Source organism: Acartia tonsa, chromosome 10, assembly GCF_053477335.1.
Source record: "Acartia tonsa isolate MP-2025a chromosome 10, ASM5347733v1, whole genome shotgun sequence".
In the NCBI taxonomy this organism is placed as follows: domain Eukaryota; kingdom Metazoa; phylum Arthropoda; class Copepoda; order Calanoida; family Acartiidae; genus Acartia; species Acartia tonsa.
In genome coordinates this window covers 21,425,919-21,452,660 of record NC_137269.1, presented here as the reverse complement: position 1 = coordinate 21,452,660, position 26,742 = coordinate 21,425,919, and the positions used below count along the sequence as shown (strand labels likewise).

At 32.0% G+C, this 26,742-nt stretch overlaps 1 protein-coding gene across 2 annotated transcripts in view; it reads left to right on the top strand.

Annotated features, from left to right (window-relative positions):
- LOC145329630 (uncharacterized) overlaps positions 1-26,742 on the top strand; it is a 115,289-nt gene that overhangs the window by 20,281 nt on the left and 68,266 nt on the right. For both annotated transcript variants that reach the window (XM_080173948.1, XM_080173947.1), the window contains exons 5-11: positions 1,077-1,221; positions 4,804-4,844; positions 5,664-5,724; positions 9,438-9,558; positions 9,801-9,938; positions 15,890-16,038; positions 16,559-16,627. In XM_080173948.1, coding sequence (XP_080030074.1) covers positions 1,077-1,221; positions 4,804-4,844; positions 5,664-5,724; positions 9,438-9,558; positions 9,801-9,938; positions 15,890-16,038; positions 16,559-16,627 — 724 coding nt within the window. The remainder of the gene's footprint in view (positions 1-1,076; positions 1,222-4,803; positions 4,845-5,663; positions 5,725-9,437; positions 9,559-9,800; positions 9,939-15,889; positions 16,039-16,558; positions 16,628-26,742) is intronic.

Below are 26,742 nucleotides of genomic sequence, written 5' to 3'. Positions count from 1 at the left end.
TTCAACGTCTTTAAGTAGCAAAGCTTATAAAAGGGATAGGTTGCGGGTAAAATCTGTAAAGGTTGTGTGTTTTAAGTTAAAAACAGTAGTAGAACGATAAAAATTTATGTTTACTTTTTTTTTTTTTTAATTGTTGTCTATAGTTCTTTTCAATAAGAAATCCACATATTTAGCGAATCGTTCTAATACTTTTTTTAAGCCTTAAAACACACACTATTACGGATTTTACCCGCAACCTACTTTTCCCTTTTAACATTTTGTAACTGACTGGTTATAGAGTGGGTTCTCAAAACAAGTTAAATTAATATATCTTTTCTGTTTCTTAAAAGTCTCAAAAGAATAAATGTAGATTTAAGCATTATAAGCAAATTATATGTATGACCTTTATGAAAATTTAATTTAACTTAACTACTCCCTTACCCCTGATTAAACTACATAATGATAGACGGATTAACTTAATTAGTTTAAAGCTATCAAGTTCAACTACAGAATTGTGCCTCGAGTCAACAAGCCCCTGTTGTAATACAGAACATTAGCAAGGTTTGGCAGACAAGAAATTTACTGTAATATATAGAAATTATGTTCTTATGGACGTCTTTGAATGAAATCAATGTCAAAAACACGACTTTAGTGTCTTGTGTGTACATTATAATTATAATTAGATTGTGTGGGGATATTTCGAATTCCTAAAATTTCAAATGTAATGGATAAGGTTGTTTTAATATAAATATGATCTGAAAGCTTATATTTAGAAGCGTTCAGATGGGATTTGTATTCATTCCTCAGACAAAATCAAGGGAGGCAGATACACCCCTCTAATTATTGACCTACTTCACTACTCATACCCATTTTACAAGAGTCTTCAACCAACTGATACACGTCCCTAGAACAGAGACAATGTAGGCGTCAAGATAAAAAAGTCACGCCCCTTTATAATTTTCACCCAAACCTAGTTTTAGGTTTAAGGAGAATGTTAAGAATATTAAGGGGAGTGTCAAAGTTTTCGGATGCGTTAGGCAAAACCATGTGCACGGCATTGCTTATATTCTTAACTTTTATAGACTTTTTGTTTTCAGCATGTCCAGCAGGCACGTGGGGACCAAGCTGTGAGAACAAGTGCCCATGTATGAATGGAGCTTCCTGTGACCCCATGTCTGGAGCATGTACATGTCCACCAGGATGGAGGGGAGACAAGTGCCAGACTACGTGTGATCCTTATAGGTTAGTATCTTCTCTATTTTTCATCTTGTATGTGAGAGAGAAAGAAAACAAAGTAGCGGGTTTTTTCGTATTTTTACAGTAGCTTTTCTCCTATTTATAGCCTCTGCGGGGCAATTATTAACATTTACCTAAAATAACCTATCAAAAGCTTCTGTGAAAAAAAAGACGAAACCCGCTACTTAGTTTTCTTTCCATGGTCCAAAAGAAACATTTATTTTAAAAGGATCAGTTTTTACTAGAAGAATTGCTAAAGGCAAGATGTTTTTTCTTCGGTAATATATTCCTTCCAACTGTAAAATTTTTTTCATTGTTTTATCCTATTAGTCTACTTTTAAAAAATGTGTATTTATTTATGCAATAATACCATGCAAGTTTTACAATTCATATTTTTCTTTGTATTACATAAAATATATTTTTTTTAAAAAGTTATGCAGTATATGATATGTAGGTAAATGCCCTGTTCAAATGTGTATACAGGTTGTGGCAATTTTTTTCACAATTTTATAAAAATTATCTTGCCAATTTTTTTTTATTTTAATACATCTGCATAGATTTTTTCTTAAATTAGATCTAAAAAATACCAACATACCTATAGAAAATATTTCTGGATTCTGGGCCTTAATTTAATAATTTCATTTAATAATGAAAACTGAGGACGTCCAAGCAGGGGGGGGGGGGAATTGATTTATTAAAAGCCCTTGATTATTACAACTCATGTTATTTTAGACATTTCACACCCCAAATTTAAACTAAAAATATTTTTTTTTATTTTACTGCCCGCAACCTGTATCCTACAGAATGTATGTGTACATATTTTCTCACTTTTTCACGTATTATTACCATTTTATTGATACATAAATACCACTCGGTCCCGGTTCAAGGCATTAGACGGTGATTTAGAGGAAAATTACACCAGAGAAGCCTAATGCATCTGCCCCAAACATTACTTTGTCAGTCTGTCGGTCGGTCATGCTTAAAAGGACAAAAACCTTTGTGTTGGGGAAATGTGATTTTCTCAACTGCCATTTTAGATAGACAGCTGCAAATTTTAGTCAAGAATCCTATTATTTATTCTCATCTGCTCCATACATTTTGTCCGTCTGTCTCTCGGTCATGTCAAAAAAGACAAAAATCTTAGTATTTAAGTTCAAAAAGGCGTCAGTTTTCATGAAAACTATTCTTGTTTTCATTAGGGTTCAGAATAATTAGTTTTAACCAAGTGAAATTATGATGATTATAAAACTGTTTTATGAATACTCTATTATCGCTCTATGTTGCACAGTGAAATATCTGGGAAGATATATCACCTTTCATACAAGAAAAAAAGAGGCCACCCTTTCAAATTCAACTTTTACTTTGCATTTTATTCGGGTAGGGTGTGATACAAATTTGTTGATAACAGGGGAAAGCAATCCAACATTATTTCTTTCCTAATGTCAAAAGTTATAAAACTCTCAATCAAGATCAGATATTAAATTCTATTTAATAACTGTTGTGGATACTCTTTTTTTCCTTTTTAAAAACTGGCTACTTCTCTTAATAACAATTAACAGAGCTTAGTTTTTCTTAAGAATTTTGTGTACGTCACAAGTCATTATTTAGTCTTCCCTATTAGCAGAATTATGGAATACAAAACACATATAATGTTTACTGTATTTTTTTTTATTGCTTATTTATTGGCATAGGTATGTAAACATTTCATCCATAATTTGTAACCTTATTACTTTTATATAGACATAATTATTGTCTTTGTGGTACCACACTTTAAAGAAGTCAAGTTTTTTTTCATCTGGTTTACTTTACATAAATATGTAAATATTTAAACTTTACTTTGTCAAACATTAACATTTCACTTTTTATAAAATTTTGAAATCAAGTCTCGCCAGCCGTCGCCGTTCGTAACACTAAACTGTGACCGCAGCTGAGCCTTACCTAATATTAATGAGTGGCAGGAGCAAATTTAGTTTTAGCCGCAATTTTTTTGCATTTTCAGAAATCAATGATATTTTATAAATTTGAACCTAGCATTTTTATCTGAATTTCCTGGAAATTGCTGTTCTGATTAAGTTTTACTCTTTTGGGAAGCTTTATATATGTCTTGTGTGTGTTTTAGGCTATTTTCTCACTTTTACAACCTTCTCTAGATGCTAGAAGCTAGAGGCTGCCCTAAAATTGTCGGCTGCTTAGCCGTGGTTCAAATTTAGAATATTTATTGTTATGATAAAAAGTTGTGGGTAGAAAGTTTTCTTTATTCAACAATGATGTAAGAATATTAAACATGCAGAAAAACTTTGTATTAGGGTCAAGCGGGGCATTAACCGGTAAGGGGCATTACCGGTAATTTTTTACCCACCTTCAGAAAATGACATTTTTCTCCATGTTCTAATCGACTGACAGAAAAAAACATGAAAGCAAATTTGTTCCTTATTAAATTGCCTACAAAAAAGTATATAATGAAATTTTTGTGAGATAAATTTTAAGGGTACTTTTGGGGTCTCAAAGTCGGACGAAAAAAATTTTTTTTCAAATTTTTTTTCACCTATGTGTATAAAGATCGACCTACACAAAAATTGGTAAGACCTAGAACTGATCCGTAAAAACCTTTTGAACTAAGAATTGCCCGCTCTTTCCAAATCCGTTGAGAGCTTAAATGTAGAGTTAATATTTTTTTCAAAAATGACCAAAGTTCGCGCGGGGTATTTTTCGGTAACGTCGAAAAAAAAATTCAAATTCGATTTGTAATATCAATTTTCAGGTTTTCTTTGGTAAAATCTAAAATTCAATATGGGCTTTTTAAGAATTAGGCCAAAAAGTGAATAGAACAGATTTTTTTTATATAAAAAAATTCAAATTTTATTTTGAAAGAAAATTTTTGTGAAAAAAAAATCGAAATTTCTCGTCCTTTAAAAAAAATTATTTTTGACATAGAAGGAATAGTCCGATCTTTATGAAAATTTTTGTGGATAATCCCTATAACCTATACTAATTATGATTATTTATGTTTGACTGGCCGTTTGGCCGTTTTTCATCGATTTTTTTAAGGTTGAAAAGACGTTACCCACAATGCCCCACCATGGGGCATTTATCGGTAATTTCTTTGAGTCCAATTATGACAAACTTCTAAAAGTCCTAGGATAACGTCCTATTAGGACCTGATAGTCCTTTCCGTAAGCTTTCTAATGGTCTTGGTTCCATTTAAAAATATTAATATTTACCCCATTTTTTATTCAAAAAACCGAAAAAATTACCGGTAATGCCCCGCCTCACCCTATATTCTTGGTAAGAAAAAGTCAAAGACATCTGTTGATGAAATTAGGAAGGTAGTTTTAAACACGTTTGTGGCTCCACAGAGAGGTGTATGGGAGATCATAAACTTCCATTAATATTACCAAAGGATCATAATTGACACTTGATTTATATCACGATTTATTTAATTTACATCCCTCAATAGTTGGACCAGTAAATAAGCGGACAAAAATTCTAATTTATCCTTATAATCTGTTATAAAGATATTCTAATAATTTTATTCTCTAATATTGAATTAAAACTTATTTAATTTGTAATAGTTTATATTTATTTTAGGTTTGGTCAGGATTGTCAAGAAATATGCAAATGTCAAAATGGTAAGATCATATTTCTATTTTTCATTTTCATTTACATTAAAAAAATTATAAGTCAACAAAATTGAATTGTATAAAAAAAATTGAACAATGTATTACAAACAAATGTTTGCCTATCTTGATTGGGTTTTACAATCTAGGAAGTGTCTAATTTTTTCTACCATTTATTTAAATCTAAAGAAGGTTTAATTTTGTTTATAAAATTTCGGAATGTACATCGTCCACTCTCTTATTTCTTAATATCCCTAAGTTAAATGGATGTATAACAATTACTACAGAAATTAAACTATTTCTATTGTGCAAAAAAATTATGCAAATTAACAATTAAAACGTGCAAACAGGGATTAATCAATCTGAAACCATTCATTGAAATGTTTTAGTTTAAAACAAAATATTTCTAACAATCAAGAATTTTAAGTTTTAACTTCAATATTACCAGTTAATGGAAGGGGGAAATGAGAAATGTCCCCAATTGAATATGTGTTTGGGTTTGGATGGGGGGGGGGGGGGGGGCACATTTACTATTTCTTGCCCTTTTTTCAACCAGATGCAAACCTACCAAAGCTAACATGAAGTATTTAATATTTTAATGGATATATTATTACTTGGATCTTACACCAGATTTTTATGTTTCAAGGAAGCGGACTGCAATAATGATACACCTCATCCCCTCCCCTCCTGTTGGATGAACGAACGGACCAATATATGAGTTACATGAAACTTGAATTGAAGACAATTTTTCCCCTGTCATTATCTCCTCGTATATTTTTTACATCCATTAATATATTATATAAAAAATTAAATTTACCTTAATTTTTCCAGGAGGAATGTGTGATCATGTGACGGGGGCCTGTTCATGTGCAGCTGGATGGAGGGGAGCTTTGTAAGTTTTTCATTCTTGTTGATTTAATCCACATAGACAATAAATAGCGTGGCAACAAAAGCTTAAAATAACTATTTCGTCAAGTAGCAAGGGTTTATTGTCTGAAGCTGTAGGTAACTCAATAAGCTCAATAACTACTGAACCAATCGGGTTCTTTATTTTAATAAGCTTCATATAGGTCATGTGATAGATTTTGGCTACTTCATTTTCATATTTAGGTCTTAGAATGGTTTAGCGCAATTTTTTTGCCCCTCTCTGCCCCTTCGAATATAGATACCCTAGATGCTTAGAGCGAGCCGCAAGTAACTATAAATAGTAATATTATGTACTATGGTAAAACTTGAATAGCCAGCTTTTTTTTTATATAAATTCAAAAATTCAATAAGTGTTACGTGTTTTTGTGTCTGAATTAGTACATATAGCGGTTTTCACTAAATCGCAAATGGATAACAAACTAACATATTTTTTAATGCTTATTATAAGTTAGGTTAGGTTAAGTAAAGCTATAAGATCTCCTCAGAGATAGTGTCCCATAAAATAAGAACTCTCCGTAGGTGTAAGAATATGTCTTTTTATCAACACAAATAAAACCTTTTTCTAAAAAGACCATTTTTCACAAAAATGTAATATTTTATATAACCATACACAATTTGTATTTGCTTAAGCCTGAGGGGATTAAATTGATGACATTAATACAATGTTTACATTATTACCAGTTCTTGTTATACTACATGAAACTATTTTAGTTAATTTCATCAAATTGCTCATGGAATTTTAGCATTGATCTATTTTTTCCTTAAATGTTACTCCTTGCTCATAGAAGTATATCTTGGTAGGATGTAAATTTCATATATATAGCTTAAAACATGCCATAGTTCAATAAGCTCCCTGAATATTAAGAAACTTTCGATCTAGGTGTTTATTAGAGCTTACTGTAACTTGGAAATAAATAATAACATTCAGCTACTTGTAATATGTTCTTATTCTTCTTCTATTCTATAGCTATATTTTTTATTTTATCGTTAAGATTTTAAAAGCGACTGAATTTATTGACTTTATATATATTGAATATAAATGAACACTTTTTTATATATAGGCACTGAAATCCTTTTAGAATATTTTGTTTTTAGATTCGATTCTTTAGATTGGTTTAGGGCTATTTTTCACCCCCGGCCTCACCCTTAAAAAACAGAGCCCTTAGATGCTAGTGGTGCCGCTAGTCTCTTTTAATTCTAAATGAAGTGTAGCTTTTTTATTGATTAACTGTTGACTTTGTTTACTTTAAAGGCGTTGCCTACCTACATCAAACATTTGTGTAAATAAAACAAAAATATTTGGTACTTTCGCTCATACCAAAAGAAAGACCACTCAAAACCCCTGTCCTAATTTCAATACAGATTAATTTACCTCTAAATATAGGGATTTAACCCAGTGTTTCCCTGTGGGGCTCCCCTAACCATTACTTAACCCAGTCTGAACTAAAATAAGCATTAAAACATGTAAGTTGTTTTTTTTCAAAAGTTTGTCTGTAGTCCATTTTCAATGTAAGGGAAACCGCCAATGAAATATTCTATTTTAAGAATCCATAAAAGTAAAGCTCAACAAATCAGATGGTCAGACAAACTGACATTAACAAATACAGGGTAACAACGCATAATACAAGTGGTTATACAAAAGTGTCTCAACCTACTCCATGACGACTTAGGTTCAAACCCTAAGAAACTATGGCTAATCAATCAAACAATAATACATGAAACATTATACGGACACATGAACATTTTGAGATTTGATTATAGAGATGCATTGCTCTTAACATTGTTATAAGATCACTATCATGCCCTGCCCCCCCCCCCCCCCCTAGAAAAAGAATATTCGTTTAATCCTTTGGATGCAAAAAAAAGTTTGATCATCCAATTTTGTTAAAATTAATTGTCTTGTGTGTAAGTGCAAAGTTTTACAACAAAAAATGACGTCCCAGCAAAACATCTAAAATTGCTCGATGTGTGACAATATTAAAGTACGTTCAAATAATAAGTAAAAGCGTCATTTTTTTTCGCAATATTCCTTAAAATTGGATGCAAGCTTCGAGTCAAATGCGCTTATTAGTACTTAATGTTGTCCAAACGCATAATTATGAACAGTTTGACCTAATAAGTGCATTTGACTGGAAGCTTGCACCCATTTTAACAAAATATTGCAAAAAAAATACGCTCATTATACTTTTAAAAAGATTAAACACCTGTAAAGAAACTATAATATTTATTTTAACTGCTAAAAAATTGGTAAATATGATTATAAATACATTGGATGTGTTCATTTAAGTAATATATCGTAAACGGCTGAATACAATTTTTAGGCTATTTTTCGGATATGTATGACTCTTGAAAATTATTTGTTAAAATGGACGAATACCTCAAAATTTTGCAAGAATATACATATACTTAAATGTAGGAAGCTAATTAACAACATAAAAATAAGAATCTACTTATCCTCCTACTAATTTTTATTCATAATACTTCTCTCCTAGTGTACCAACTCCGCCATTCGCTAGAATATCTGAGTTTTTAGGGGCATTTCAATTTTCTTTTTAAATGTAATAACTATTTCGTAATTTCTCTTTAATGTTTTAATGCGACTGTGGTACATATAGCTCATATGCCAGTTGTCTGGTGGATGGCAGATTCGAATATTGGTCCATATTCGAGTCATACCTAAAGACGTTAGAAATGGTTCTCGTTGCTGGACACGTTTTGTGCATTAAATACTTAGAGTACGGGGAATGCCTTGGTCTAAGACTGGCGCGCGCGACTTGATACATGCACAGTTAAGGACTTCCAGACAAAGTTCGTTTGTGGTCCAGATACAATATGAGGGAAACCGCCCTAAAATGTGATAACAAAGCTTATAAAAATATTAATCTTCTAAGTGTTTATATTTACAATAACAAGAATTTAGTTTATTTATATTTTTTGTTGTTTTTTATTTGTTTTCAAATTCTTATTTTTACAAAATTGTATCAAATTGTAAAAGTTATGAAGTAATCTACAGTACAATATTGTATGGAAGAAATCACGAAATTGTAATTGTAGTTGCAATGAAATAGTAAAGATTTTGTATTTTAGACCGGTTATAAGTTTACATTGTTCTTAAAAGATTGATACTCTATAATTAGTTTATGTCCCTTAGCCAATCTATCGAAGTCACTTTAAACTTGAAGTCCTTATAAAAGAATAAAAGGATCTCTCTCTGTCTGTATGTGTGTCTGTACCGAAGGATCTTGCTAATCGCTAAACCGAAATGGTGCTTCTTTTCAGTTTTTCTCCTAGGTCCTGGGCAGGTTTATAACTATTTTGGGGAGGGTACCACCAACCTTCTAATAGAATTTGCAAAAAATCAAAAAAAAATATAAATAACGGCCTTCTTGATATTTTTTCGTAAACAGCTGATCCTAACATAGATTAAAAAGAATACATTTGACGTGCCACTAGAGGCCTCTAAGGTCGTAACCGCTAGTTATGAATAAAGTCTAAATGCAATCTAAAGTTTCTTCAAGCCACCATAGTCCTCAATATATATTGGCCCCCAATGCATTAGAAAATTCTGGATTTATCTTACTAGATACAGTTAAGAATTTTGGCCATTTTGCAAGCATATGTAGAGTAAAAGGTTGGAATTTTAATTAAACCAACTTTGATGCAAATATTTTTGTTAAGATGTGAAACCCCGTGTCCACGAGGCCTACATGGACGGAACTGTACCAGCCAGTGCCAGTGCCAGAACGCGGGAAACTGTAATCCAATTACGGGCCAGTGCCACTGTGCCATGGGATGGACGGTAAGTAGCACAGCTTGTCTATAAATCATAATGTCGACTTGATATCGTACTATTGATTCAACTATAGATGCTTGACCAGTTAAAATCATACCTTAATAGTAGTAAACAAGAAAGAAGTATTGCATACTTTTTCCTTTAAATCCCCCCCCCCCCACAACTCTCAATAAAATTTCAGTTAGATTTCAATTCGAAAAAAATTTAAACAAGGTTAAAGTTAGGTATCCCTTAACTGTTTAATTTAGGGAGTTGTATGCGCGAACCCTTGTCCCCCTGGTACATATGGTCTCAAGTGTGCACAGAGATGTGATTGTTATAACGGAGCTGTGTGTGATCATGTCACGGGGCTTTGCCACTGTCTTCCTGGTTTTAAAGGAGAAAAGGTTGGTTATAGTTTTTGTTGGTAGCAAAGCTATTTTATAATTGTTTGTGTCCCACTGTCGTTCTGTAGCACAATCTTTTTTTCCGACATCAATGCTTCTGCTGTTTATGGGCGGATTAGTATATACACTGACAGTCTTAAAAATGTATATTTCTTATTATCAGCTTTAAGTTTACTTCCAAAGTTGTCATAATATCAATTTTTTTAAGACACATCCCATACTCACAATGACAAATAACATAAAATCCTTCAACCATTATCTTATTCTTGAATAACAACTGAAGCTAATGAGCCCTTAAATCTATTTTAGATTTGTTAAAAATCCATATAATGATCTTTTCTCCTTGGGACTGGCACCTTATTCATGTACTTCTGTTATTGTGCCTTCAGTGTATGTAATAAGGAGGTGGGGAAAGTCGACCCCCCCACATTTTTAAAGATTATTTTTTGGGGTAATTTTATTTCTTGTGCCGATTTGTCCCCCAAAATAGTAATAAACCTTCACTGAACTTATGAGAAACTACAATGTAAAGGAAGACCATATCGGTTCAGCGTTTAGTGAGATTCTTTGGTAAAGACGGACACACATACAGCCAGACATCCTGTTACTTTTATATATGGATGGAACTTTAAACATTTCATAGAATATAAAATTGTTTGTTTTGTGTATTGTAAAAAGAAAGTGTTTATTTGCTCGGCATTCTATAATGATAATTCCAATATTTATCCAACTCTTGTTCTAGTGCTAATAAAAAAGATAGAATTCCAGTAAAAAAAACACCCCTGAAACATAATATAATTCTGCTATGATTTGTGATTGTAAGAAAGACCTTAGGAATAACTTTTAGTCTGTAGCTACTCTGCTCAATTTTAATGTTTCTTCTTTGTTGCTTCAATCTTTATATTTGATCTTTTGATATTTTTATTCCTCCGCAAAGAACTGCCTTTTTCCTTTATCAGGGACGATTTATCTTGGGAGGGTGGCTTTACCCTTCCGCGAAATATTTAGATATAAACCTATACTTAGTCTAAAAGAAGCTTCACTTATAACGAGAACCATATCGATCAAGTGGTTAATCTACACACAGACAGACAGATAAACATCCTGCTACTTTTATATTGGTGTAATTGTGTAGACACTATAAATTCAAAGAAATAATAAAGAATTCCGATTCTTTTTGTATATTGTGTTCCACTGGGAGGGTGCGACAACATTTAGTTTACTTACAATTTAACTCAAGTATGATGATTAGTTTATTGTTTATTGACAGATTACACAAATAATAATGTTGGTGAAAATAGTATATAACTCTAATGTGATATAAAATAAAATTCTAAAAATAACATGCAGCTAATTAATCATATAATAAAAATCTCCCAAGGCTTAGATTAAAAAGAAAATAGCCTAACACCTTCCAGGAATTAGTATAATATTGCTGAAAAAAAAGTTATTAAGCAATTGTTTTTGAAACAATTTTTACAGCACCCATAAAATAAAGCTCCTGAACAAGACAGTAGAACAAAATAACATTAAGTGTAAGGTTTTAAAAATGAACATTTTTTAAATGGATTTATGGACTTTCTGATAATGACAATAGAGTTAATACGTTTTCTAAATCGTATCTAGGAATCAGTTTCAAATTCTATATGTTTATTTAACTTTTAGAGCTATCAGTGACGGACGGACCAGGTATAAGGTATATCCAACATAATAATGAATCTCAAATAATATTTGGGGGGCAAATTGAGAGGTCGTCAATTTTATTTATGTTGCCCCCAAACGACAGCTGAAAACCACGTATAAGTTTCGTGATTTTTTCGAATTAATTTCGTTATTAGTATAATCTGCGGACGGACATACGGACTGAAACACTTTTAAAAATTTTAAATAAAGTAAAACGAATTGATTAATGTTAAAAACCTAAAGTTACAATACCTAAGTACATAATATAGGACAGGAACATAGCATTTTGCACAATAAAACCATTTCACTATTCATACAACAACACACAAATTATTCTTTATATAGTAACACATATACATTTAGAAATATATATACAAACAAATTCATACTTCAGGCAAATACGCAAGCAAATAATTATTTAAATAGCAAATTTTGCTTGTTAATATATACTACAAGAATGACAGCATTCAAAACTAGTAAATCATTGATAGACAAACGGACATTGTGAGTTGTAAAAAAGATGTTCAGTGGAAACAAATAATTAGAAGAATGAGATATATAATAGATGATCACGAAACCTTTACATATCAATAAATAAATGTCTTTATCTATATAAAAGGGAATTATATTAAAAAAACTTGTAGATCATCCTATCTTCTAACAGCTGAGAAAATTGCTTTTCCCCTAGAGACTTCCTGACGGACGGACTTACATAGTGAATGATTGTATAGATTCGATACTAAATTTTTTGTATGTTTGTATGTTGATCAGTTTTCCACGCAGTTTTGTAAGTAGAACTGACAATTGTTGGACCAAATGGGACAACAAAACAACTTTGTTACATCAAAATATTTTAACTAGACATGGATCCTATGAACAGTTAGTTACAGTTAGATTACAGCTGGATATTTGATTTGTAATGTAGTAAATATACTGTAAATTTAGGTTTCTAAATAACTATAAGAAAAGCTGACTATTTGATCAAAAGGAATAAAATTATGCAAGTTTTCTTTTGTTGAAATTCATTTTTTCTTTCAACTTCTATACAAAAAAAGAATTAATCAGATTAATTTACTCAACTAATTCTATTTTTAAAAGAAGATTTAAATCAGAATATTGATTCTGGGAGACATAAGTTAATTTACTCAACTAATTATATTTTTAAAAGAAGATTTAATATTGATTCTGGGAGACATAAGTTATGTAAAGATCCCATAAGCAACGACGAATCCAATTCAAATAAAAATACGCTGAAAAGCTAAAAATTCAATTAAGGTTTCTTATGAACTGGAAGTAGGTTGCTTCAAGTTGACTGTTGATATTAAACATAAAAAACTTATAATTTTTCTACTTTTCTTAGATAGTTTATACATGTACTTAATACTTAGATTTTATTTCCTCTACAGATCCCAGATTTAAAAATCTCCTTCTCTTTATACGAAAGGACAAAGTAATTAATAGGAATTTGATCAGAGAAATTGTCACAATAAAAATTTATATTTTCCCCAAAGCCGTACGGACTAACGGAATAAGCTATAAAAAATCAAGGGAAAATGTTAATTGAGTGTATTATTTGTATCACCCTATCTTTTTATTCATGAGTAGCCCATATAGATAAGTGCATACTTTTCTATCAATAAAAACACTAAGAGCATATTTCCAATAATAAAGTTAGAAACAGATAAACTCTAAGTGAAAGCCCCTTAAAACTATAGAAATTATATAGATGATCAGGGACGTCAAAGTTGGAGCGGGAGGCACCTCGATTTTTTTGGAAATAAATTAGAGTACCCATCTTCCCCCCTATCCTTTTAAAACCTTTCATTTTAACCCCCCACCCTCTCCCTTCCAAAAGAAAAGCTTGGACGTCTTTTCGTCATTTTTTTCCATTTGGTATAGATGATATAAAAGTGTACAGATTACAGCTTAAAACTATTAATTTATAAGAAAAGTAAAAGATTAATTAAGCAAAACAAATGAAATTTACCCTTATCTTTTTTATTTATCCCATAATCCCACTGCCAGTTAAGTATTTTAACATAGCACACTTTTATAATAGTATTCATTCAGTCTTATACTTCAATTTTTCCCAATAATAGCCAATAATAAAACATTTGTATAAAGTTCTCAAGTTGTGACAAATTTAGGTTTGCTGTTTTCTTATTCAACTCAGTAAATATTTTCCTACGCTATTTTTTTCAGTGTTTCAACAAAGCAGTAATATAAATAATAATATAGAAGCAAATGTTTAAGTCCCCTAATTTTAATTTGTGGATTTTTGGTCTTTTAAATTTTATTTTCCAATGTCTTTTTCTTGCAAGGAGAATCTATAGACTTTCTATAGTTTGGTTGCTTTTACTTGAACCTCTATACCCTTCCACCCTCTCCAACTTATTAAAAGATTTTGATAAAAAAAACATCATATTTCTAGCTCTAAAGGCTTTAACTCTGAGTAACCCTATCCCTACGGGATACCATCGCTGGGGGAACTTTTATCCCTAGACCTACAAAAAATAACATTTTTTAAAATGATGTAAGAATACCAATAAAGCCGGGTTTTTTTTACAAATAATACATATTTCAAGCAAACTTTTTTTCTATGCTACTAATTTCACATTGTTATGAATATTGTATAAACAATATTTCTTGTTCTTTACTTGGTTGGTTAGAAGGAGGGGGGAATTGTTTGTTTATTTTTGGTTTCAGTTAATGTTTGATCAGTAGGACCCTTTTGGCTGCTTTGGGGTTGATACACACATATTTTACTGCTTTGATAATCAAAAAATATTTCCATTTTAAAAACTAGATGTAGAATTAATTTGGTTCAACAGCTTTTTTAAGGGAAGAAATGAAGTGGGTAGTAATTTTGTTCTATTTAGGAATGATTCAGACCTAGCTCTTATAAATCTGCAATAAGAAAAATTGAAATTATAACCTGTCTCTTCTCGTCTTCTAAACAGCGTGTAAATATGCTTTTCTAAATGCCTGTAGAGCACTAATTAAAAATGTATGCTAAAAGTGGGTAGCATGACATTTAGCTGCAATGCCCCATGCCTAATAAAACCTCGCCTAACTCAAAGTAAACAACTGACTATGAACATTTCAGTAAATTGTATTTGGTATAAATCTTGTTTGATGGTTGACTTGGAAAAGATAGGATATGGGGGATAAGTAAATTAAACATAAGCAATTTCCTTTAGTTAATAAAAAAAAACTTGGGACTCTTTATAAAGGGGGTGGGGGAGACTTTTAGGCTGACAAATATTAAATATCCTGAAACTAATCTTAAGAAATTATTTATAATTAAACAGTCCACACCATTCCAGAAGCTATATAAAGTAATAAACGGACGAAATGACTATTTTTTTATTTAAATCTCGGGATGGTTTAATGCTATTATTATGCCCCATTTTACCTCTTTGAATATATAGATCATAGTTGCTAGTGGCAAAGTCGCTGGTTGCTTTATATTATAGATAAAAAAAGTAGCTATTAAAAGTTAATACTACATTAACCTTCCGTATTTGATAATTTATGTACCCTAATGTTTAGTGACGTTAAAGGGATGTGACTTTAAATAACAAGGATAATCAAATTACTTATTTTGAATAAAGATATTTAAAAGAAAAACACATAGTACTGCTACATAACCATTCTTAAATCTCTGATAGAGTTCTAATAAGAGGTTAGGTTAAGCAAATATATTTATAATTTTGTCTCTATGGAAAAGATAATTAACTTTGCCAAAGCGGGGAAATACAATTATGTTGATTGACGGTTTGTAATTGTTATTTTTAAAAAAGACATCAAACATTTTGTTTAAGTCAAAGGTACACAAATTATGTAATTTAATTGTTATTAATCATTAAGTCTTGTATTCATGAGGGTGTAAAAGGGGGTGTCAACAACCACTTGACATTCAAATAGGATATTGTACGTGTTATACATTCAGTTATGCGCGAAGCTTACCAATCTAGCGATTGGCCATAGGATTCTCACAACAATATTCGTATTCATCTTGATCCTAACTCCAGAGAATGAAGGCTTCTATAACAACAAAAAAATTACAAATAAGTAATAATTAGCTTTTTGATTTCATGATCTTTGTCTTGAAGTCTTATCTGCAAATTACATCGTAATGAGTTACGCCTTTAGAGGAAACATGTCATTCAATTGGGTGCCACTAGACATTAGACACTGGACAGACAACCAGCTATAATTTGTTTTTTGTTAATGTCTCAGCTGCACTAAATTTAAAATATTTTCAGTGTGAGGAGCAGTGTCCTTACGAGTGGTACGGCCAGAACTGCCAGGAGAGATGCAGCTGTGAGCGCGGAGTTTGTGATCCTGTGGACGGTATCTGTACCTGTCCGCCAGGATGGACTGGCACCAGGTGCCAGGAACGAGCTTGCAAAAGGTATAACATGTATTTTTTTTTAGAACTTCCCTGGACCTATAATGAGTGCATCAGTCCTTCCAATCTAAACACACTTCCCAGCTTGACCCGTATAAGCCTTCAGAGCCATTCCTTTTCCCTAAGTTACAGAACCATTTTGCCGACTTTCCTTATTCTATTATTAAGAGGTTCTTTACCTTACAGACCTGCTGCTATAAAAGCTTCATTTCAAATAACCATATAGATCCAGCGGTTTGCGAGATCATTCGTTACAACCTCACAGATAAACAGACTAAAATACATCCTGTTACTTTTATATAATGATAATTCACCCTTTTCGTCTGTCCCATCTGTAGATCACGCCATGGTGAAAATTTTCCCATAAAAAAAAGATATTCCCATTTCATTTATATTTTTCAACATTTTTTCCACTAATTTCGATTTAAAGTCTTAAAGTTCAGCTGTAAATGAAAATAGAATTAAAATTCAAAAAAATATGATATATAGATAGCAATTTAATTAGGTATTTATTTTATTATAGAAAAGATATGTATGGTCCAACATGTTCAAATATCTGTAAATGCCACAAAATGGATGAACATACAGCATTGTAAGTAACTTTTTAAATTCTTTTTTTCATGTCGGCTAGTTTCTTGATATAAGACATTATCTGCTATATATGTAAGTACAAAAAAATGTGAACCATTTGTATGCATTTTTACAGGTGGATTATGTCCTATATGATTTTTAAAAACACTAACTAACATTAAAGTAGTGAGGATAAGAAGTTTATGAATGTGGATAAAAAGAGGAAAAGAAAGTTTTAGGGGGTAATCTCGTCTCAATGACAGATAGACAGACAAAGTAAACTGTTAGTTTTGAAAAGACAAAGAATCAAGCAGCTTGTGTTTCATTAAGCAACATAACGTAGAAGTAAGGCTTAAGTACAGAAGCTTTCAAAACATACAAAAATATAAAACACAAACATGTAAAAAAGATATAAAGGTAACTTAGATCAAGGATTGGACTATAGACAATAAATAAATGTAAAAATTCTGCTTTGGTTAATTGGTAAAAATCATTGGCAAGAAAGATATGTGTTAGATTTAACTTTAATTTTCTCTCCCTTCCTGATGTAGATACATAATAAGCCTGTAATGAAGCGTGTAAGGGTATAAAGGGTAAATAAAAACATGCACATTGCACAATCAATGATGGATTGTCACTAAGCATTCATCCAATGTTGCCTAATTTTTTTGCTTCGGTGAAATTATTACGTATTTAGATACCTGTCGAAATATTAATTTTAAATGTTAATTTTCGAATTAAAATCTTTGTTTTAATTCGAATTCTTCTGCGTAACTCGTTACATTAACCAAAACAGTTATCCAATTGTTTCATAATAATTTGTAGTCAAAATACAAATAAACTAATAGGTTTTTTGGCTGGTTTGTATAATGACTATAAATGACATTTTGGGCTGGGTTCAATCAAACAAGGGAATGATAAGGGGTTGGTTGGAAGCTTTGGATGGTTTATATATAAAAATGCTAACACTAGACTACTGATTTTTCCAGACTAATATCGTACTGTGATTTTATTGCTCTTATTAACTTTAGAAATCAGATATTTATTGATAGAGTACCATACAGTATAACATAACGGCCAGCTATTGTTATAATAAAGTAACAGGATGTCTGTTTGTTTGTTTGTACCGGACGATAACCACCGAACCGATGTAGTTCTCATTTACATGGTAGCTTCTCATAGGTCCTGAGAAGGTTTATAACTATTTTGGAGAGGAGGGAACTACCAAACTCCCAAGAGAAATCGCCCCTAGAAAAAAATCCCCCCCGCCCCTATACACAATAATAAAAAAATTTAAACCAGGGCTAAATTACCGCTTTGTTGAAAATTAAATCACAACTATACCATTTTATATGAATAGATTTGCTGTTATAAGGCAAACTTATTAGCTGAAGTGACCGGACACCAGAGAGGCGGGGTTAGGGTATCAATACAATGCGCTAATACATCATTCCCTGATGATAAATAAATAATAAATACACACAAAAATATATATACTATTATTAAAAGAGTGGCTTTTCTGTAATAATTGTCTGTTTGTCAGTATATAAGGCACAGTTGGATCTTTTGCATTTCGAAATAACTAATCGTTGTATAACTTGATATATATCACTTTATAAAGACAGAAGAGTCTGTTTAAGGTTTAATAGATTTTTAAAAATTGTTAAAAAAAATGCTTTTTTCAAGAAAACTAAAGTGTGGCCTTTCTGCAACTTTATAAATTTCATTTCATACCAGAAACGTTATAAGTTAAGCACAAAAGTTATTTTGTTATTGTATTAGCACTAGGAAGGGATTAGTTGTTTCATTAAGTTTACTCTTCAAACGTTTCAACCACAAATTGTAATCAGCCATTGTTTTATCCTTGTAGCTCCCTGTGGTTATGCTTCTAAATCTGGGTAAATTGTAGATCTGACGACTATGTAAGTGAATTTGATTTACTTGAGATGAGGTTAATTAATAGGTTTATCATGTTATAACATAATTTGTAATGTAGATATATATTTGTAAAACTATTTTTTCTAATTCTAGAATTTACCTCAAGTTTAAAGTGTAAAAAGGGTGGTTTTCCTCAAATAGCCAAGAAAACCACACACCTCTCTTGTTTGAAATAAGTTGAAAATTGAGATAGGGTTAGTTTTTTTTCATTCTTCTAAATAATGGGAGGGATTTCTATGTTTACTAGGCACTAAAAATGTTTCTTTTAAAAGTTTACTGGTAGAGCATTATCAAAAAATATTGATTATGAAGAGTTTTATTTTAAATCAAAAATTGCAATTTGGTAGGTCCAGTGGGTTTATTTATGAAAAGGACAACGTAGGACCATATCTGTTCACCAGTTAGCAAGATCCTTCGCTACAGACAAAAATGAGCTTACTACTTTATATAGAAGGATTGATAGATGTTCTTCTGACTATATCTGTCACATACTGATTAATATATCTGTCTATCTGTGAAGTTAATTATGAGATAATTGTTCTAATTAGTTGTGCTCTCCATAGTTGGCAAGCACAACTATTATCTCAATCAGTGTGCGCTTAAGATTAACCTGGTCACAGGCTGTTCCAACAATTCTGCAAAGTTTGCCAGATTTACAAAAATTTAGAGATATAAAGTGATATAATAATGGACGATAAAGTTCTATACATCTTCATTTTAAATAAATAAGAGTACCTCTTCCGTAGATTAATTATTATGGGTAAAGTTTAGAAACTACTTGTTTGGAACCAGCCAATCACAAATTATTAAAAGTACCCACATTTTTAGAGCCAACGAATCTGATACCGTTGTTATAAGTCAAAGTCCTTTAGTCTGTCGTTGTTTGATTGATTTAGGGAAAACCTTATTTACTCGATTGCTATTATAGAAAAACAACATAAATTTTCTTTGTGAAGATTTTGATGACTATAACTTACTTGGTCGTTTAGTCTTATCTGTAATTCTCTAGAGAAAATCAAATTTCTACAAAGGAAATAAGACAGTAGTATTGATTAATTAGGGTTAAATAAAATTTAAGTTTAAGTAATGCTTTTTAGGTTCGGGTTGCTTTTAAAATTTCAATTTATTTGTTGATGTTATAACTAGGGTTGGGCCGGTTATCCGGTCATTTTCCATATCCAGCCGGATACCGGATATTAAAACTATCCGGTTACATGATATCCGGCTGTTTTTTTACGCCTGAAATCCGGTTATCCGGTAATTTGCCGGATATCGAATTTTGGCCAGATATCCGGCCGGAACCGGATATCCGGGTTTAGAAATCAGCCGGATATCCGGTATCCGACCAAAAAAGTATCCGGCCCAACCCTAGTTATAACAACAGTTTTTGTACGTAGGGGAATGAACACCAATGACAATCCAACCCACTTCATTTATATTACTTTAGATAGTGTATGCAAGATGCTCCAATTAATATACAATAAACTTTTAGCTTTTAACACATTTTTGTTCAGGGGGAGGGGGGTAATTATGATTGTTTTATCATATTTAGCTTTTTTCGCCAATAATTTTTTCTCTTGTTATTCTTTTTTAAGTGTTATTTTATATTGAATAGGGAGTCTATATTAAAAGATATTAGGATGGCAGAAAAATAGCCTAAAACCATGCCTAGACTTTTTAGGTAAAAAAATAAAATAGCCTAAAACGATCCAGGGATCTATATGAAGCTTTACTCTAAATGAGGACCATTATTGGTTCGCTACATACAAAAAAAAGATAGATTACACTCGGAGATAGATAAATATCAAATAGTAACTACTTTTATTCTTAAAGTTATAGAAAAATATAAAACCATACGTTACTTGTGATTAAGATAGAAGGATAGTTAGTGTTTATTTGTATGTGATTAATATGATGGGTGTATTTGCACTATTATCTATGCAATATGCAGAAATACAGATATATACGGGATATATCAAGCAGGGGTAGTTAAGGGACAGTATTAGGTTTTGTTTTATAAAAATACAAAGTTTGCTGCATCTCATTGTAAAGTATCAGAACTTAATGAATAGAATATCAATTTAAAAGTCTAAACATTTTGTTTACAAGTTTGTTGCAACATTGCTTAAATACACTACACTGTTTATGGACATCCATAAATTTTAGAGATTCTTCGCTCATAACAATTACCATGTATCTTAGTAATCATTACTTAAAAAAGATAAATAGGATAATTATACCGTACAAAAATATTGTCAAATAAAATAAGACAAATCTATAATAATTAGATTAACGATTAAGGCTATCCGTTGCAGATGGTCTGGCGTAAGTATCTACCCTAGTTGTAGAAAAGCTTTGGTTGTGAAAAATAAGATATTAGAGGTTCTCTTGAAGGGGGAAAGACCCAGAAAAACTAACCATCAAGTCTGATCTGATAATATTGTAATCTAACAGTGCATATAGTCATTTTAGGGGGAGAGGAGAGGGGGGAGTCATTCATTCATATCATTAATGTAAAATAGGGTTGTTATTCGATTATAATGCATGCTTAAGGGGGGGGGAAGTTCTGCCACTTTCGCGTAAACAGTGTGCAGTGGACTAGGTATTGATTTTAGATTATAGGTTATTTAGGATAAAAGTTTAGTTTTGGGTATTAGTTCACGTATATTTAATCATTTTTTGAATAGGTCTCCAGGTTCAGGTGCTGCAGGCTGGAAGGTCGTTTCTGGACAGGTAAAATAATTAAAAAAATTTAGTTTGAAGAGTTAGAGAGCAACTTATAAAACAAAATATGCTTCTTTTTGAATGTTATTAACATATCTGCAGAAAAAATTAAATTCGGCCTCCAGGTTCAGGTGCTGCAGGCCTCCAAGTACACTCTGGACAGGTAAAAATTTAAAAAAATTATTTGAAGAGTTGGAGGTACACTCATTAAACCAAATATGCATCTTTTTGAATGTTATTACCATATTAGAAGAAAAAATGACAATCGGCCTCCAGGTTCAGGTGCTGCAGGCCTCCAGGTACACTCTGGACAGGTAAAAATTAAAATTTCTTATTTGAAGAGTTTGATGTACACTTATTTAACCAAATATGCATCTTTTTGGATGTTATTACCATATTTGAAGAAAAAATGACAATCGGCCTCCAGGTTCAGGTGCTGCAGGCCTCCAGGTACACTCTGGACAGGTAAAAATTAAAAACATTTATTTGAAGAGTTAGAGGTACACTTATTTAACCAAATATGCATCTTTTTGGATGTTATTACCATATTTGAAGAAAAATGACAATCGGCCTCCAGGTTCAGGTGCTGCAGGCCTCCAGGTACACTCTGGACAGGTAAAAATTAAAATTTCTTATTTGAAGAGTTTGATGTACACTTATTTAACCAAATATGCATCTTTTTGGATGTTATTACCATATTTGAAGAAAAAATGACAATCGGCCTCCAGGTTCAGGTGCTGCAGGCCTCCAGGTACACTCTGGACAGGTAGAAATTAAAATTTCTTATTTGAAGAGTTAGAGGTACACTTATAAAACAAAATATGCATCTTTTTGGATGTTATTACCATATTTGAAGGTAAATTGACAATCGGCCTCCAGGTTTAGGTGCTGCAGGCCTCCAGGTACACTCTGGACAGGTAAAAATTTAAATTTCTTATTTAAAGAGTTAGAGATACACTTATTAAACCAAATATGCAACTTATTGGATGTTATTACCATATTTGAAGGTAAATTGACAATCGGCCTCCAGGTTCAGGTGCTGCAGGCCTCCAGGTACACTCTGGACAGGCAGTTATAATATTTTTTGATACTTTTTGATTTGGACACCTTACCTGGATCCTGGTGACCACTGGTGACTGCTTGTGGCCGCTGGCAAGGTAAATTCCAATAAAGGTAATATTTGATATTAGAGGAAAGGTTTCTAAATAGAAAATTATTAAATATAATAATATGACAAAATTTATTAAGTAAGTCTTCTATTTTTGTTTCAGGCAGGCTCTAGGTAGCCTCCAGGAGCCTGCTGGACAGGTTTAAAAAATCAATTTTATAATTTGTTTTATTTAGATGAAAGGTTTGAGTTGTGCTCCAGATAGGGTCAAGGTGGCCTCCAGGAGCCAGCTAGATAGATCTGTATTTATTACTTTTTGTTTATGTATGGTTTTCCACACATATGCAAAATATAATTCTGTCTAAGATATAATATTACAGATACTCAGAATGGGGAATGCAATTTCAATAGGATTCAGATTATAAAGTATAGATGCTAGTGAAATAATTTTAAAATTACTACTGAGAGAGGTTAATTTTATCCAGATGTCATTCAGAGCTACAGATTCTCCATCCAGGTTAGTAAAATATAAAGAAATTCTTAGATTGTATATTCAATCCACGTCTAAAGAAAAAGGCAGGAATTCCTGACACTTAAATACCTGGAGGCATGCAGCACCTGAAACTAGAGTCCAATTTGAATTTTTTCTGTAAATATGATAATAACATCCAAAAAGATGCATATTTGGTTTTATAAGTGTACCTGTAACCCTTTAAATAATTTTTTTAATTTTTACCTGTCTAGAATGGATCTGGAGGCCTGCAGCACCTGTACCTGGAGGCTGAATATCAATTTACCTTCAAATATGATAAAAAACATCCAAAAATACGCATATTTGGTTTAATAAGTTTACCTCTAACTCTTTAAAAAAAAATTTTAAATTTTTACCTGTCCAGAATGTACCTGGAGGCCTGCAGCACCTGAACCTGGAGGCCGATTGTCATTTTTTCTTCAAATATGGTAATAACATCCAAAAAGATGCATATTTTGTTTTATAAGTGTACCTCTAACTCTTCAAATAAGAAATTTTGATTTTTACCTGTCCAGAGTGTACCTGGAGGCCTGCAGCACCTGAACCTGGAGGCCGATTGTCATTTTTTCTTCAAATATGGTAATAACATCCAAAAAGATGCATATTTGGTTAAATAAGTGTACATCAAACTCTTCAAATAAGAAATTTTAATTTTTACCTGTCCAGAGTGTACCTGGAGGCCTGCAGCACCTGAACCTGGAGGCCGATTTTAAATTTTTCTGCAAATATGATGATAACATCCATAAAGATGCATATTTGGTTAAATAAGTGTACCTCTAACTCTTCAAATAAGAAAACTTAATTTTTACCTGTCCAGAGTGTACCTGGAGGCCTGCAGCACCTGAACCTGGAGGCCGATTGTCATTTTTTCTTCTAATATGGTAATAACATTCAAAAAGATGCATATTTGGTTTAATAAGTGTACCTCTAACTCTTCAAATAATTTTTTTTAATTTTTACCTGTCCAGAGTGTACCTGGAGGCCTGCAGCACCTGAACCTGGAGGCCGAATTTAATTTTTTCTGCAGATATGTTAATAACATTCAAAAAGAAGCATATTTTGTTTTATAAGTTGCTCTCTAACTCTTCAAACAAAAAATTTTTAATTTTTTTACCTGTCCAGAAACGACCTTCCAGCCTGCAGCACCTGAACCTGGAGACCTATTCAAAAAATGATTAAATATACGTGAACTAATACCCAAAAGTAAACTTTTATCCTAAATAACCTATAATCTAAAATCAATACCTAGTCCACTGCACACTGTTTACGCGAAAGTGGCAGAACTTCCCCCCCCCCCCCTTATTTATTCATATATATTTGGGATAGTCAACATGAAATTACACACCCATACGAATAGGCGTTAGACCTTGCTAACCACTGCAATGTGATGCAGATCTATAAGAAATTGGATCAAACTCTTTATAAGGCTATTTTAGGGTTTTATAAAGCAGAATTAGGCTCATTTTTCATCTTTTTAGAAATCTAAAAAAGGTTTTCTAGACTAGAGCGCCTCTAAAAATCACTATTTTTGTAAACTTACTTTCCTGTTTTTTCCCTTGCACTGCGCCGAATGGGCTAAAAGAAATAATACTTAACTCAAAAACAATCTAATAAAACGTAATGCACATTGTTTACTTTTTAGAAATATTTAATCTTTTAAGAAAGAAGTGGAATAATAAGGAGTCTAATAAGTATATAATGTTTTCTTTTCTCTTCAGGGATCTTTAGGGACAAGATACTGGACAATAAAATGATATACCAACTCAATGATGATAAAGAAAATTACCCATTCTGTAGATTAGAATTATTGTTTTAAAAATTGTTTGTGAAAGTACCTACAGTTTTAAAGATTAAGATAACGTTGTTTTAAAACTTTGGGTACCAGTATAATTTACAGTCCAAAGTCATCTCCCTCCCTGGTATTATCAGAAATGTTAATTAATTTATGTTTGATATAAACAAAACATTTGACATGTACCATATATGTACCATGTCTTACACAATGTCTTAGATATTCATATATTTCATTTTGTAGAAATTCCTAGTTATTTCGATCTTAGCCTCTAGGGAAGGACGGGTAGATAGCTTAAAAACAACCGAAAGACATTTCTTGAAGTATACAACCCATCCGGACAAGTTATTTCTTAGTATTTATTATAAAATGCTTCTTCCTTAACCTTTTTGAATAACTTTCAAGAGGGGAGGCCTTGGACTTCATTTTATTTTTTTAGATGGTATAGCAAGGGTAATTTTTAGATGGTGTTAAAAACATTCTACTTAATTATGATGGCAACAACGATTTTGGTTTGGTTTGTCTTAATATTCAATTTGCACGACAGCAGTTGAAGATATAAAGAACGGTACACTGTATTACCGTAAAGATAGAGAAATCTTTTGATACATTTATTAAATGTGATGTTTAAATTTTGATAAGTTTGTTCTTTTTCTACTTTAAGATTGAGTAATCTATAATACAAAGTAGCTTGATGTCTGTCCGTCTGACCGTCTGTCCGTCTGACCGTCTGTCCGTCTGACCGTCTGTCCGTCTGTCTGTCCGTCTGAAGCTTAAGATCTCAGTAACCGCTGAACCGATTGGGCTCTACACTGGTCCTGTGATGGTTTTAAGCTATTTTCCTGGGGGGTGGGACACCCCCAACCCCCCCAAAAACTAAAAAAACCACCCCCCCCAAAAAAATTTTTTACATTTTTTGTAAAATCTCAGCAACTGCTGAACAAATTGGGCTCTACTCTTCTGGGAATATACCTACTGGTCCTCTGGTGGTTTAGGCTATTTTCTAGGAGGGTGGGACACCCCAACCCCCCTAAAAATAAAAAAATCCCTATTTCCAAATTTTTTATTTTTTTTTATTTTTGTAAACAAAAACCAGTAATTGGGTTGGGGGAACCCCACTGCACCATGGGGCGAAGCCCCCATGAAACCCCCCCCCAAAAAAAAAAAAAAATTTTGGGGCTTTTTGTAACTTTTAAAAATTGACATCTTTAAAAAGTTGTTACAATTATAGGTATTAAATAAAATTTTTCAATTTTTGTGTATATGTGGTCGAATCAGTGGGACTATCAGAGCTTGCGCCGCATACAGGGTACTCGCTTATGCTCACCCCGTACGAGATATACGGTGAACAACCTGGGTTTAATTTTTACGAATTGAAATTTTTGTGCATACGGCGCACAACCTGGGTTTAATTTTACCAAAGAGTAATTCAGCAAAGAATAACTTTTTGAAAATATAACTACAGAATTATTCTGGAGGGTTGACTTTCCATTACCTCATGGGGCGAAGCCCCTAGAGGCTAGGGGCGAAGCCACTAGTTAGTATAAAGTTCATAACGGAAAGCAGCTGCACATAACATAATGTATGATAAAGTTGTATTTTAAAGATGTACCCCTCATTTTATCCACATATGTTCATGTCCTACTTAAAGAGTAGCTTCACTACGAAAAATATTCAGTTAAGAGGGAACATTTTTGCATACAGAGTGTTAAATATTTTGTGTGAATATAAATCAGGAGGCAATATTTCTTATGCTGGGAATAATTTTCCACAATATTTGTTCTGGATATTTATAAATGTGAAAACTGTTTTAGTTTGGCAGGCATACACAAGTTTAAAAAGCTTATTTACAGATATTTATATAAATATTCAGAAATAATAATATATTAATAGTTTTCTAGAAATATTGCCTTACAAGAGCCATTTTTTAAATCTAATTTTTGTTGTGTTAGAACTGTAGTAGGAGCTCTAATACTTTTATTTATTATCTTCGAATTTGCTTGATTAATATGATTAATGTATCGAGTAATATATCGATTAGCC